A 16101-nucleotide genomic window follows, 5' to 3' on the forward strand; every position below is an offset into this window, starting at 1 on the left:
TTGAGTATGAACCCTGCCATCTACTCATGATTGAAAACGCAGCAGTGAAGAAGAAAGGCAAGGTCCCTTTCTTCTGTGAGAATATTTTCTATAAACATGCTGGGATAGTTTATGCCAATGAGATGGAGCCAAACCATAATACTTCACTGTGGCAGAAATAGTAGATGAGTCTCTATAAACTGATCTCAGGTGTTTCTGGGCTGAGGTGGTGGTGTTGGAGCCTTGTGAAACACCTCCTGGGACCCTGGTTAGTGCCGTTGACCTATAGCTATAAACTCATTGGTCCTCTAGAAATGGCTTAACACCACTTGATGCCAGGATAGCTCCCCAAACAAAATAGTCCACAGACTATCTTTCATAATGATGGTGAACACTTAGCGGATTATACTATGTTACCAGCACTATGCTAAGGGTTTTTCATACATTATTGGCCTTCCCTGGTGTCTCAGATGGTAAAGAATCTGCCTGCAATGCAGGAGACCTGGGTTTGATCCCTGGGTAGGGAAGATCCTCTGGAGAAGGAAATGGTAACCCACTGCAGTATTCTTGCCTGGAGAATTCCATGGACAGAAGAGCCTGGTGTGCTACAGTCCATGGGGTAGCAAAGAGTTGGACACGACTGACCAACTAACACTTTATATACATTTACTAATTAAATTCATATGTCAGCCTTATAACAAAATCTTTATGGTATTAAGAATTAGTGTTCTTTCTGCTTTTAAGCTTTTAGGAAATGACAACATAAATGATATAAATTTCACAGGCATGTAGCTGATGTAGCCGTCAGAGATGGGATGCATATATATTCACATATATATGGTAATGTGTGTTTATATATACATACATAGATGAACTGTATAAAAACATATATGGAACCTGGGGCATATACATATGTGTATATATCCCATACAGATATAGATTGAACTATATTCATATACATACATACACATGAACATATGTATAGGAATATACAAATAAGTATATAAGAATATATATGTATTACACATATAAAATTGCCTTTTTCTGTAGGTTAAAAACGATCAACTATTAGTTACTTCATGTAGTTCAGTCTAATACTATTCATGTGATCAGATTCTGTGCCTTTAATATGGAAGCATCTCCTTTCATTGTCATGGACGCCAGACACTCTGTGTTATTTGAGGGCTGCAAGGAAACTGAAGCTGTCCTGAATTCTCTTAGTGCTCTGTCTAGATAATTCCTTTCATTCATAATTCTATACTTTCCAGATGCCAAAAGGCTCTCACATACATTAGCTTATGTTTGCTGCTGCTGCTGCTAAGTCGCTTCAGTCGTGTCCGACTGTATTCGACCCCATAGATGGCAGCCCAACAGGCTCCCCTGTCCCTGGGATTCTCCAGCCAAGAACAGTGGAGTGGGTTGCCATTTCCTTCTCCAATGCATGAAAGTAAAAAGTGAAATTGAAGTCACTTAGTCGTGTCTGACTCTTAGCGACCCCATGGACTGCAGCCTATCAGGCTCCTCTGTCCATGGGATTTTCCAGGCAAGAGTACTGGAGTGGGGTGCCATTGCCTTCTCCATAGCTTATGTTTAAGCCATCGATAATTATTGAGAATTTGTGAGCTTCCATTTATGACCACCTAGATAGCATATTCAAATGCAGAGACATTACTTTGCCAACAAACGTCCATCTAGTCAAGGCTATGGTTTTTCCAGTAGTCAAGTATGGATGTGAGAGTTGGACTGTGAAGAAAGCTGAGCGCCGAAGAACTGATGCTTTTGAACTGTGATGTTGGAGAAGACTCTTGAGAGTCCCTTGGACTGCAAGGAGATCCAACCAGTCCATTCTAAAGGAGATCAGTCCTGGGTGTTCATTGAAGGACTGATGCTGAAGCTGAAACTCCAATATTTTGGCCACCTCATGCCGAAGAGTTGACTCATTGGAAAAGACTCTGATGCTGGGAGGGATTGGGGGCAGGAGGAGAAGGGAACAACAGAGGATGAGATGGCTGGATGGCATCACCGACTCGATGGACATGAGTTTGAGTGAACTCTGGGAGTTGGTGATGGACAGGGAGGCCTGGTGTGCTGCAATTCATGGGGTTGCAAACAGTCGGACACGACTGAGTGACTGAACTGAACGGAACTGAACTGAAACTGAAATAAAAGAATTAAGTGGCCTTCCAAGGTATTGCACCCATTTTTTTGGTGGGGGGGCTCCTGCATTCTAACTTCACTCAGCAGGGTGCCTAGTGTTTCTTTGCTGGGACATTAAATGAAGCAAAGAGATACAAAACTTTGAGACACTCAGTCACTCTCAGGTGTCTGAAAACGAGGGCGGTTCCTTTACAGGAAACAGTCACTTGGAGCATTGGTTATATCAGTTGATGTTACCCTAGAAGAAGGTCACATAAGAAGATACTTGAGATCATGGATGCAAGTCAGTGAGTCAGTCAGTTCAGTCGCTCAGTCGTGTCCGACTCTGTGACCCCATGAATCGCAGCATGCCAGGCCCCCTGTCCATCACCAACTCCCGGAGTTCACTCAGACTCACATCCATCGAGTCAGTGATGCCATCCAGCCATCTCATCCTCTGTCGTCCCCTTCTCCTCCTGCCCCCAATCCCTCCCAGTATCAGAGTCTTTTCCAATGAGTCAACTCTTCGCATGAGGTGGCCAAAATATTGGAGTTTCAGCTTCAGCATCATTCCTTCCAAAGAAATCCCAGGGCTGATCTCCTTCAGAATGGACTGGTTGGATCTCCTTGCAGTCCAAGGGACTCTCAAGAGTGTTCTCCAACACCACAGTTCAAAAGCATCAATTCTTAGGCGCTCAGCTTTCTTCACAGTCCAACTCTCACATCCATACATGACCACTGGAAAAATCACAGCCTTGACTAGACAAACCTTTGTTGTCAAAGTAATGTCTCTGCTTTTCAATAGGCTATCTAGGTTGGTCATAACTTTTCCTCCAAGGAGTAAGCGTCTTTTAATTTCATGGCTGCAATCACCATGTGCAGTGATTTTGGAGCCCAGAAAAATAAAATCTGACACTGTTTCCACTGTTTCCACATCTATTTCCCATGAAGTGATGGGACCAGATGCCATGATCTTCATTTTCTGAATGTTGAGCTTTAAGCCAACTTTTTGACTCTCCACTTTCACTTTCATCAAGAGGCTTTTGAGTTCCTCTTCACTTTCTGCCATAAGGGTGGTGTCATCTGCATATCTGAGGTATTGATATTTCTCCTGACAATCAGGAGTCCTCAAACACACATAGAAATCTCTCTCTCTCATGCACACACACACACCCTGCTGATCTGAGGATTCCTGTCATCTGTGTCTGAGACTCATTCCAGGGGAAGGATAACCAGTCTGTGGTTCAGATCGTAAACACTCGTATATGTACAAGTCATAAATAACACACAAAGCAAGACATATACAATGCACAATCATGTGTCATCCAACAATACACTCACAACACACCACTGGCACAGCAGGACACACCTTATAAAATACATAAACACACTGCATACACATAGCTCATCACTATACATACACACCATCAAAAACATACAAGGCCAACTACAAATCAAAAATCTTACAAGACACACAACAACAACACACAAGCACACCCAGTCGTGCACTCACTACAAGCAGCACACACACTCCCTTAATTGAGGTTTGCTTGTGCCCCAAATCCTTGCGAGGTGAAGGCAGTTAGCATGGGTAGGCTAAGCCTATTCACCACCACCACCAACCTGTGCCCTTCGTGACACACGCACAGACAGAAGCAAACAACACACATTCCTGCTCTCACTCTCAAGTGTGTCACCCACAAACACAGGTTGGACACACACTAAGCTCTGGCTGCCGAGTGGAGGTTGAGCCCTGTCTGACTTTGGTTCCTTGGTGAGGTCGGGCATCTGCTCCAGCAGCCCCGATGCTGAACCCTCACCCTGAACTGTAATGCCTGCCTGCTGGGGGACATGCCCCATCATGACAACAGGAGGCAGATATTTAAGATGATGGGCACCACTCAGGAGCTGCTAATTGCACGTTAAGAGGCTGACAACTAGATCTCTGTGTGCTAAAACAGGCCTGGACTGGGTCTAACTCAGGAAGAGAATCAGGCTGAGTCAGGTACAGAGGACACACACATACACGACTATCAAACAACACATACACAATCATACACAGCCCACACACACAAACTACCAAGCAACAAATACACAAGCATACATGATACACACATGCTTATCAGACAACTTGTACACAAGCATACACACATACACACTCATGAACACAGACATACTCACACTCAAACCCAAATAGATCCTTCGGCAAGTGTGGATTTCCAGCTCCTTCTGACCTGTGCTTGTCATGAGTTCAGACACCTCTTTCAGACTGTTGCTTAAATCCTCAGCTTCTCTTCATAGTACAGGAGGAGCTCCTGTGGATTAATCGGCCAATTTCTTACTACCATTTTGGGAGTAGCATGTCCAGGAGCCAGAGGGGACTGGAGGAGTCACAGGGGAGAGTGTCTCTAATGCCAAGGCTGACTGGCATTCCTTCCTTCTTGGGCATGGTTCCAAGCTCAAACTTACCTTGGGCAGAGTTCCAGCTGGGACTCAGAATTTTCTAATTTAATTTTTAAATGATTTCAGACTTAGAAAAATGTGTGTAAAGGTGATAAAATGAATTCCTGTATGCCCTTTGCCCACATTCCAGAAAGACTAACATTTTACCATGTTTTGCTTTATTATTAATACGTGTGTGTGTATCAAATATTCACACTGCAAATCTTTGATAGGTATACACAGCACATGTATCAGAAGGCATATGATTCCGTTCAGATGTCAGAGACATCTGAATAACTCAGGACAGGAAGATAATTTAAGAGAAAGTGTATTACTCACACTAAAGGACTCCTGGGGAGAGCTGGGTGTGAGCAAGCAGGTTGGCTTTGACAAAAGAGAGAGAGGGTTTGGGAACTCTCAGTGGTTAAGGAGTGGGAGGGGGGAAAATGTTCTGCTGGAAGGACAAACCATGTGCTGTGCTCTCTGATTAACTCTGTGTTGTGTATTCACATACTGCAACATGTACCCTTCAGGGGAAAAATGCCCGCTTGGCTGACGGCAGATAATCTAAGGGATTGTCAGTAACCACAGTGGCCAGTGAGCACTGCCTTTCAGTCAGGGCTTCAAGGGTGGTGGCAGGCAAACAGTATATTCAAATATTATTTTGGATATTTCTTGGTTGGTATTGATTATTTTATTTTGTTGTGCAATATTATGGGTTCCACAGCAACACTGGTGACCCCCATGTGGTCAGCAGAATAAAGCAGTTGGCAAGAATATAACATACTTGGTGGTGAGAAGCTGGTTGGTGAGCTTTGTTTATGGGCAGGAACCCAAAATGCAGATAGTGCAAGTTAGATTATGAGGAGAAGCCTGAGTAAGAGGCCTAAATCAGATGAAGAGGGGACAATAGGCACCACGTGGGAAGATCCAGGACTTGGGATGTGCGCATATATGAACTGGATGAGCGGGGTCTCTTTCAAAGAGAGTTAGAAGTACCACCTTTTGTATAGTCTCTGACATGTCTGTCTTCTCTCCCTTCAGAAGGTGTGGTGGCATGGACCAGAACAACCAGTCCAGTGCCACTGAATTCCTCCTCTTGGGTCTTTCTGAGAGGCCAGAGCAGCAGCCTCTCCTATTTGGCATCTTCTTGGCCATGTACCTGGTCACCATGCTAGGAAATCTGCTCATCATCCTGGCCATCGGCTCTGACCCCCACCTCCACACCCCCATGTACTTCTTGGCCAACCTCTCGTTGGCTGATGCCGGCTTTTCTTCCACCATGGTTCCCAAGATGCTGGTGAACATTCAGACTCACAGTCAGACCATATCCTGTGGGGGATGTTTGGCCCAGATGCACTTGTTCATGACATTCTGGGCACTGGATGACTTCCTTTTGAGGGGGATGGCCTATGACTGCTATGTGGCCATCTGCCGGCCCCTTCTCTACTCCACACTCATGAGTCCTCTTGTGTGCGTGCTCCTTTTGGCATCATGCTGGGTTCTCACCAAGCTCGCTGCCCTCTTACACATCCTGCTCATGGCCAAGCTTGCTTTCTGTGCAGACAACACTATCCATCACTTCTTCTGTGACGTGATCCCTCTGCTGCAACTCTCCTGCTCAGATACTAGCATCAACCAGGTAACCCTGTTCGCTGTGGGCTCCATGATACTGACTGGTCCTCTCTCCCTGATCATCCTGTCACACACACATATCATCTCCAGCATCCTCAGGGTCCCATCTGCCTCTGGCAGGCAAAAGGGCTTCTCCACCTGCGGGTCCCACCTCACGGTGGTCTTCTTGTTCTATGGCATGGCTACTGGGGTCTACCTGTGTCCTCCTGCATCACATTCTGGGGGTGAGTATAGGCACTGTACTGACACCGATGTTGAACCCCTTCATTTACAGCCTCAGGAATAAGGATATGAAGGTGGCATTGGGCAGGCTTTTGGAAATTCACACACTGTCTTCTCAGGGACTTTAATCCTAAATCCATATTTTGCAGTTTCACTCTGTAGAACCCATGTGTTTATAAAGGAATACCATCCCCTACTGTATTGACTTACATTTTGAGAAAAGTGATCTCAAAATCATTCACTTAAGCCCCCAAATCCTACAATGTGAATCATCTGTGTATTTTATGAATGTCTTATAAACATTGGGCACAGAGAGAAATTTTAACAGACTTTGTTAGGTTCCTCTCTGTTTACTACCACTAGTTCAAACCGTGGTGATCTATGGTGATGGCTCCCCTCCTGGAAAAGGTCCTCTGTCTACTTTCTTTTAGGGAGTTCTGGGAAAGGTCGAGGTTCTTCCTGAGTCCTTTAGGCCTTAATTGTCATCAACTTGAACTAAATGACAAGTCAAAGAGATACTTTGGGGTGGCAAATATTGCTCCACGAGTCTAGTCTTTCCCATCAGAACCGTGGATTCAGAACAGGAGTGGGTGTGATTTGCCAGTACATGCTGTGCTTTGGCTGGTTTCTTTAAATACTTATGTGGAGCCATTTGGCTTTCATATCATGCCTTTAGTGGCTAGCTGTCCATGCTGTCAATTCTTGTCTTTCATTAGTATGTCTAGTTCGGTTCACTTCAGTTCAGTCTCTCAGTCGTGTCTGACTCTTTGCAACCCTATGAACCACAGCACGCCAGGCCTCCCTGTCCATCACCAACTCCCAGAGTCCACCCAAACCCATGTCCGTTGTGTCAGTGATGCCATCCAACCATCTCATCCTCTGTCGTCCCCTTCTCCTCTTGTGCTCAATCTTTCCCAGCATCAGGGTCTTTTCAAATGAGTCAGCTCCTTGCATCAGGTGGCCAAAGTATTGGAATTTCAGCTTCAACATCAGTCCTTCCAATGAATACCCAGGACTGATCTCCTTTAGGATGGACTTGTTGGATTTCCTTGCAGTCCAAGGGACTATCAAGAGTCGTCTCCAATACCACAATTCAAAAGCACCAATTTTTTGGTGCTCAGCTTTCTTTATAGTCCAACTCTCACATCCATACATGACTACTGGAAAAACCATGGCCTTGACTAGATGGACCTTTCTTGGCAAAGTAATGTCTCTGCTTTTTAATATGCTGTCTAGGTTGGTCATAACTTTTCTTCCAAGGAGCAAGTGTCTTTTAATTTCATGGCTGCAGTCACTGTCTGCAGTGATTTTGAGCCCAGAAAAATAGTCAGCCACTGGTTCCACTGTTTCCCTATCTATTTTCCATGCCATGATCTTAGTTTTCTGAATGTTGAGCTTTAAGCCAACTTTTTCATTCTCCTCTTTCAGTTTCATCAAGAGGCTCTTTAGTTCTTCACTTTCTGCCATAAGGGTGATATCATCTGCATATCTGAGGTTATTGATATTTCTCCTTGCAATCTTGATTCTAGCTTGTACTTCTTCCAGCCCAGTGTTTCTCATGATGTCTGCATATAAGTTAAATAAGCAGGGTGACAATATACAGCCTTGACGTACTCCTTTTCCTATTTGGAATCAGTCTGTTGTTCCATGTCCAGTTCTAACTGTTGCTTCCTGACCTGCATATAGGTTTCTCAAGAGGCAGGTTAGGTGGTCTGGTATTCCCATGTCTTTCAGAATTTTCCATAGTTTCTTGTGATCCACACAGTCAAAGGCTTTGGCATAGTCAATAAAGTAGAAATAGATGTTTTTCTGGAACTCTCTTACTTTTTCGATGATCCAGTGGATGTTTGATCTCTAGTTCCTCTGCCTTTTCTAAAACCAGCTTGAACATCTGGAAGTTCACAGTTCACATATTGCTGAAGCCTTGCCTGGAGAATTTTGAGCATTACTTTACTAGCGTGTGAGATGAGTGCAATTGTGCGGTAGTTTGAGCATTCTTTGGCATTGCCTTTCTTTGGGATTGGAATGAAAACTGATCTGTTCCATTCCTATGGCCACTGCTGAGTTTTCCAAATTTGCTGGCATATTGAGTGCAGCACTTTCACGGCATCATCTTTCAGGATTTGAAATAGCTCAACTGGAATTCCATCACCTCCACTTGCTTTGTTTGTAGTGATGCTTCCTAAGGCCCACCTGACTTCACATTCCAGGATGTCCGGCTCTAGGTGAGTGTGAGTGATCACACGATCGTGATTATCTGGGTCATGAAGATCTTTTTTGTACAGTTCTTCTGTGTATTCTTGCCATTTCTTAATATCTTCTGCTTCTTTTAGGTCCATACCATTTCTGTCCTTTATTGAGCCCATCTTTGCATGAGAAAAGGGAGCAACAGTGAACTAAATTCACAATCCTCAGATTTACCTTTGGCATTTATCTTTTAAAAAAAATTATTGAAGTATAGTTGGTTTACAATGTTGTGCTTGATTTTCTACTGTATAGCAAGTGACTTAGCTATTCTTTTTCAAAGAATTTGTCTATTTCATCCAGTTGGACAATTTTGTCCATATAAAGTTTACTACCACTGATCAGTGAGAATTCCTCCTCCTATGATACATTCAACTTGCTTTCTCTCGTTTTTCCTAACTATCTGGTAGCTGTTTATCAGTTTTGCTGATTCTTCAAAGAATCAACTTGTTTCTTTTTATTTTCTCTATCCCTTATCAATACTGTGTTCCAGTACTTCTGTATTTATTTTTATTATGTCTTCCTTCTACTTCTGGTATCTTTTATCCTGCCTTTTATAGCTTTCTAAGGTAGAGCATTTTGTTATTTTTGTTGATGTTTTTTATTCTGTTTCAGTGTACGTATTTAAAGTGATAAATTTCCCCTTAAGCATTGCTTTATCTGAAGCTTGTCAATGTTGATATGTTGTCTTTTCTACATCTTGCAACTTAAAATATTATCTTATTTCCCTTGTTCTTTTATTTTTTGACTGGTGATCTCTTTTTAGAAGTATGGTGGTTAATTTATGGGTTCCTACATATTTCATTATTATTTATTATTTTAAAATTTTTGTGTTTAATTATTTTACACTTTTAAATTATGAAATAGTTTTAGACTATCAAAATAGTGCAAAAATACTGAACAGTATTCTTATATACCTGATAACCAGTTTTCCCAATTACTCTAGAGTGCTTATCAAAATCAAGGTATTAATATTGATAAACTTCTATTAAATAATCAGTAGACTTTTTTCAAATTTTCTTACTTATCCCAGTAATATCCTTTTTAAGCTAGGAGCCAATCCAGGGTCACACATTATATTTCACTGTTAAATTTCCTTTAATATTGTATAGTTCTTTTGTTTTTTATGTCCTTGATATATATGAAGACTACTGGACAGTTATTTTGTAGAATTTTATCCCTCATTTGGAGTTATTAGATGTTTCTTCATGATTGGACTGAGCAGATACCACTTTGACATATCACAAAAGTGCAAGTGTCTCCTTATTACATCCTATCAGGAAGTGAATAGAGTTGGTATGCTTTTCTCTCTCAGTTTAAATGCTGTTTGTCTTTATTTGTGACAGACATTGCAAATATCTTTCTTTTTTTTTTCCAGTTTGTCAACTGTCTTTTACTTTGTTTATAGGATTTCTTTGTCATGAAAATTTTAAGTTTTTATATGATCAAATTTATTCAATTTGTATTACCTCTTGATTATGAATGAAAGTTATTCTTAATATTGATGTTAAAGAGGAATTTTTCTTCCTAGTACCTGTATGACAAATGGCAGTTCACTTATTCTAGGACATTTATTAAACAATGCATCTTTGTACAAGCATGGAAGTTCTATCTGTATGTACTCTAAATTTTTATTTCCAAGTATTCTACTCTGTTTTGTTCTATTCACTTGCCTATTCTGAAGTTCTATCTGTATATATTTTAATTTCTGAGTATTCTATTCAATTCACTTGCCTACTTGTTGATTCATTCACTAGTTCCACACTCTTTAATTACTGCATTTAAGACACACTCCAAACGCTGGACTGGAAGAAACACAAACTGGAATCAAGATTGCCGGGAGAAATATCATAGGAAATGACAATCATATTTCAATATTATTTGTATTTTACACAGAATTTTCAGATTATAAGTATCACTGTGGTAAGCATTTTATGTGTTATCATTTATATGGATTGTCACAGCAGCCTTAGATGATAGTTACTGTAGTTGCTACCAAATACTTATTCATGTATTTATATTTGGAAGCAGACTCAGAGATGTTGAGAATTTGTTGAAAGTCACACAGACAGTGAATAGTAAATCTAACTTACAAACCCAAGTATTTCTGATACTAATGTAAGTTTTACTTTCATTTAAAAACTATTTTAAAAACCTGAGTTTATCAGTGAGATTTCAGTAGAATCTGAGTTATGTGGGGAAGAAATACAGAGTGCAATACAGGTTCCAAACTTCCGCATACATTTTATTAAAAAGTCCTCTGCACATTGTTAGGATATATCCTTAGCAGCATCCTTAGGGGGGATGCAATAATGAAATTGATAGTTACATTTTAAAGCATATCTAACATGGACTGTTGCCATATTGCTGAAGAAAGATGATGATTTCATGAAAGAAACTTGGTAAGAGTCTCAAACAATGTGGTCCCAAGTTCCCTTCTCTCTGATCATGTGGCTTGATTCACAAGTCATTGCAGGATATCTAAGTAAGGGCTTATGCTTAAGCAGAGGGTGTGCATCCCCGAGGAGAGAGAATCTCTGGGCCTGTTTCACACTCATTCTCCAGCTTCTTATTTGCTTTACCTTGTTTTCAAATCATTTGCTTGTATTGGGAGAAGTTGTTGATTAGAACTGTGTATGTGAACAATGTGAAGGAAGAAAAAAAAGAGAAAGCTAGAAACTGAGAAGAATATGTGTATTTCATGTCCATTGAACCAAATGTATGCATTTTGGAATCAGATATCTCAGTTCAAATTCTGACTCTGCCACTTCCTGTGGTAATAATTATTTCAGGTATATAATTTAGCCTGTTTGAACCTTTGCTTTCTCTTCTGCACAATATTTGCCTCAAAGTCTCATGTTGTCTATTGCTGAAAATAATGAAGATCTAAATAAATTTACACAACACAGAGTACTTGGAGATTGATATATGCAAAGAATTCACCTGCCAATGCAGGAGATGCGGGTTCTATCCCTGGGTTGGGCAGATCCCTGTAGAAGGAAATGGCAACCCACTCCAGTATTCTTGTCTGGAAAATGCCATGGACAGAGGAGGCTGTCACACTACAATCCATGGGGTTGCAAAGATTCGGACATGGCTGAGCAACTGTACACACCCACCCATTTAAAATAGATAACTAACAAGGACCTACTGTATAATACAGGAAACTCTGCTCAATATTCTGTAATAACTTAAATGGGAAAAGAATTTGAGAAAGAAGAGATATATGTGTATGTATACCTGAATCACTTTGCTGTATACCTGAAACTAATACAACTTTGTAAATCAACTGTACTCCATTATAAAATAAAAATGAAAAAACTCAAATGATGATGTACATAATAATGAACTTTCCTAAGAGTTTACCATAAAAAATGAATTTGCATATGCACACATTTTTTTCTTGTAACCTCTCCAGAAACCCTGCATGATAGAGAGTGTTTTATTACCTCCTTTTACAAGTAAGGGGAGAAGGCAATGGCACCCCACTCCAGTACTCTTGCCTGGAAAATCCCATGGATGGAGGAGCCTGGAAGGCTGCAGTCCATGGGGTCGCTAAGAGTCGGACACGACTGAGTGATTTCACTTTCACTTTTCACTTTCATGCATTGGAGAAGGAAATGGCAACCCACTCCAGTGTTCTTGCCTGGAGAATCCCAGGGACGGGGGAGCCTGATGGGCTGCCGTCTACGGGGTTGCACAGAGTCGGACAGGACTGAAGTGACTTAAAAGTTGCAAGTAAGGAAATTGTGTCTCACTAAGACAGGGAGGCCTGGCATGCTGCGATTCATGGGGTCACAAATAGTCAGACACGACTGAATGACTGAACTGAACTAAACTGAAGGTTATTTAATTTGCCCTGGGTTTGAAAGCTAGCAAGTGGCAGATACAGAATTTGAATGGAGGCACCAAGATAACTCTATAAGTTGATTTCCCCTGAATTCCCCCAAATGATGTGTTTGACCTCATGGAGATTACAGTGCCCTTCTGCTCAGGAATCTCTTCAAGGCACTCTTCAGGTCTCTGTTTCTCAGGCTGTAGATGAATGGGTTCAGCATGGGAGTCACCACGGCATACATCACTGCTGCAATCCTGTCCTTGCTGGCTGAATCTGCAGAGGAGGGAATGAAGTACACCCCAATAGCAGACACGTAGAACAAGCAAATTGCTGAGAGGTGGGAGCTGCAGGTGGAGAAGGCTTTCCACTTGCCACTCACTGAGGGGATGTGCACTATGGCAGCCACAATGCGGGCATAGGAAATGACAATCAGCAAGGGGATCAAGATGGTTAATGCCCCTCCCCAGTATGTCAGCACACACCTGTTGGCATAAGTATCAGAACAAGAGAGCTTCAACAGGGGGAGAAGTTCACAAAAGAAGTGGGGGATGATGTTGTCAGTGCAGAAGGATATCTGAGCCAGGAGAAGGGTGTGGGTTAGAGAGTAAGCCTGAGCAAGGATTAGGGGCATGACTACCAGCAGGATACAGCATCTGGGACTCATGACCAAGGTGTAGTGAAGAGGGTGGCAGATGGCTACCAGCCGGTCATATGCCATCACTGCCAGGAGGAAAACATCTAGACCAATGAACCACAGGAAGAAGTAGATCTGAGACAGGCATCCAGCATAGGTGATGGTATGCCTGTGAGCCTGGATGTTCACCAACATCCTGGGGACCGTGGTGGATGATAAACCCAGGTCAGTGAGGGAGAAGTGGGCCAGGAAGAAGTACATGGGGGTGTGGAGGTGAGGGTCAGAGACAATGGCCAGGTTGATGGCAATGTTCCCCACCACGGTGATCAGGTACACGCTCAGGAAGATGCCAAAGAGAAGAGGCTGCTGTGTCTGGTGCTCAGACAGGCCCAGGAGGAGGAATTCAGAGACACTGAATGTGTGGTTTCCAGGTTTCATCTCACTGGTGTAAACTAAGGAATAAAATGAAGGATGATGCTTCCAAAACTTTTCTTGCTCTCATATTGTCTATATGTAAACAAAAGTATAAAACAAAGATGGAATCAGGATATTAATAGCTGTGCATTATCTCATTTAAACCTAAACAGATCTGTGAGATTGTTATTATTATACTCATTTTGTTGATAAAGGAATGAGTTTCTTTGAAAGAGAGGTAAAGTTTAAACCTGGAGATTCCGATTTTAGAGTTTGTGATCTTAACCTCCTTACCAGTCTGCCTCTGATTTGGTACCCAGAACTCATTCATTTATTCGTTCCACATATTCAGTGAGTACTGACTATAACTAACTACCAGAGAAACAATGGTTCCTGCCTTTCTATGGATAGCATGCTAGTCAAAGGAGTCCTGTAATATACAAAGACTTTTATAAAAAACAAAGAAGAATTAAAATGAAGCAGAATATAGCTATCACTAGCAGATTGCTTTAAATTTTGTGGTCAGCAAAGAACTCACCATGAATGATTAAAAAGGACTCAACCAAGTAAAGAATTGTGGGAAAGAGTGTTTGCAGGAAGTGTAAACAGGGCAGGAGCATATATATTTGGAGGAGCAGAAGGAGGGCAGGTGGGGCTCAAATATGGTAGGTGGAGAGGGGTAGGAGAAGGGAGAGGGTTGAGAGAGGGGATGAGGGGTGGGAGGGGTGTATAGGGGTAGGCAGAGCATGTACACCATGGAGTGAAGATTCCCAGTAACATTGGAGACCTGCTGGCATGGGTGGCTCTTAAAACAGCAGACAGGATCAATCATGGGATCTGTGGAAGGATCATTGTGCTACTGTGGGGAGAAGGACTGTAGGGGCAATAATGACTATATAGTACAAGGAGACCAGTTAGAAAATTCAGGGACTTCCCTGATGGTCCAGAGGTTAAGAATCCACCTTGAAATGCAGGGGACGGTGAATTAGACTGCACATGCCTCAGGAAAACTGAGCCCTACATGCTGCAATGAAAGATCCCACATGATGCAGCTAAGATCAGAAGCAGCAATAAAGAAATAGATAGATAGATAAGTTTTTTTTTTTAAAGAAAAAATTCATATAGGACCCAGCCAGGTATAGAGACAGGATGAAGTAGCTGGATTTGGGTGATGATTTAGAGTTGGTGATGAAACCAGAAGTGGTAGACAGAGATATGGAGTAGATTAAGGCTTTTCACTCCCCCAGCTGCACTCTTAGAGGTACAAGTGGTAAAATTCTCTGAAGTAAACAGGAAAGGATTAAGGTGATTTCTTTTATCAATGGAATCTGTTTAAAATTTATATAGCTTAAAATATCCAAGACATGGTCTCAAATGGCAAAAATCCCTGTAATGACCTGGAAACATTAATGGAAATTTCCTGTTAGTTTTCTTTGCCCTTCTTGAGAAAATTATTATTGTTACAGTTTAGCCAGCAATATTTACTCTTTTACTCTGTATTTATTTAGTCTCAGCATTTGTCTTTACTGATTGTATTCTGTGAAGCTTTTTAGTTGTATTACTTCTAGTACTTTCTAGTTTTTTAAGGTGATCACTGACTTGTTTTCAAACTTTGTTTTTTAATTAAATCTTTTATTTATTTTATTAAAAATTTTTTTATTTTTATTTATTTATTTTTATATGATATTATACATGTTTTAATGCCATTCTCCCAAATCATCCCTCCCTCCCTCTCCCACAGAGTCCAAAAAGACTGTTCTATACATCTTTGTCTCTTTTGCTGTCTCACATACAGGGTTGTTGTTACCATCTTTCTAAATTCCATATATATGCGTTAGTATACTGTATTGGTGTTTTTCTTTCTGGCTTACTTCACTCTGTATAATAGGCTCCAGTTTCATCCACCTCATTAGAACTGATTGAAATGTATTCTTTTTAATGGCTGAGTAATACTCCATTGTGTATATGTACCACAGCTTTCTTATCCATTCATCTGCTGATGGACATCTAGGTTGCTTCCATGTCCTGGCTATTATAAACAGTGCTGCGATGAAATCTTTTAAAATAAAAAAGAAAAGAAAAGAAAAACAGAGTTCCAGTGATACAGATGACTCTGAATAATTCCCAGAAGAGAGAGAATTAAAAAGGCAAAGGCTTCAGGGACCATTTGCAGGACTGTGGATAGATATATAAATCATTTCTGATGTGTTTCCTATGTGACAGTGACTTCTATCATTTAATCCATACCACCTGTATGCCATGCATCTTTACCCTGCATTTCCAGATCAGGAAAGCTCAGAGAGGCTAAGGGACCAGATTAAGATCACACAGCTATAAGGGAATAAGTCAGTATTCAAACTAAGATCTCTCTTCAACCAAATCTGGAAATTGGTCCATCATGCAATTCTACCTCCTAAGGCAGGCCTTTATTTTCTCATGGGTACTAGAGAGGGACTAAAGTCTCTGATGCTGGTAAAGATCGAGGGCAGAAGGAGGAGAGGGCATCAGAGGATGAGATGGCTGGATGGTATCACCGATGCAATGGACATGAATTTGG

General features: G+C 41.4%; 2 protein-coding genes across 2 annotated transcripts; one reads left to right on the plus strand and one right to left on the minus strand.

The window, feature by feature from the left end:
- The first annotated feature begins 5614 nt into the window (after positions 1–5614).
- On the plus strand, positions 5615–6542 carry LOC102266492 (olfactory receptor 1N2-like). The gene is given in 2 exon segments (XM_014480563.2): positions 5615–6411; positions 6413–6542. Coding segments are annotated over 2 exon segments (927 nt in total).
- A 6090-nt stretch (positions 6543–12632) lies between these two features.
- Positions 12633–13568, minus strand: LOC102266775 (olfactory receptor 1M1). The gene has a single exon (XM_005903085.2). The coding sequence runs from the start codon at positions 13566–13568 to the stop codon at positions 12633–12635; it is 936 nt and encodes a 311-aa protein (XP_005903147.2).
- Between the last annotated feature and the right edge of the window lie 2533 nt (positions 13569–16101).

Source organism: Bos mutus, chromosome 11 (genome assembly GCF_027580195.1).
Source record: "Bos mutus isolate GX-2022 chromosome 11, NWIPB_WYAK_1.1, whole genome shotgun sequence".
Classification (NCBI taxonomy): domain Eukaryota; kingdom Metazoa; phylum Chordata; class Mammalia; order Artiodactyla; family Bovidae; genus Bos; species Bos mutus.

Bases quoted from the DNA above. Each gene is read 5' to 3' on its own strand.
- LOC102266775 (XM_005903085.2), bottom strand. From the start codon at position 13,568: ATGAAACCTGGAAACCACACATTCAGTGTCTCTGAATTCCTCCTCCTG.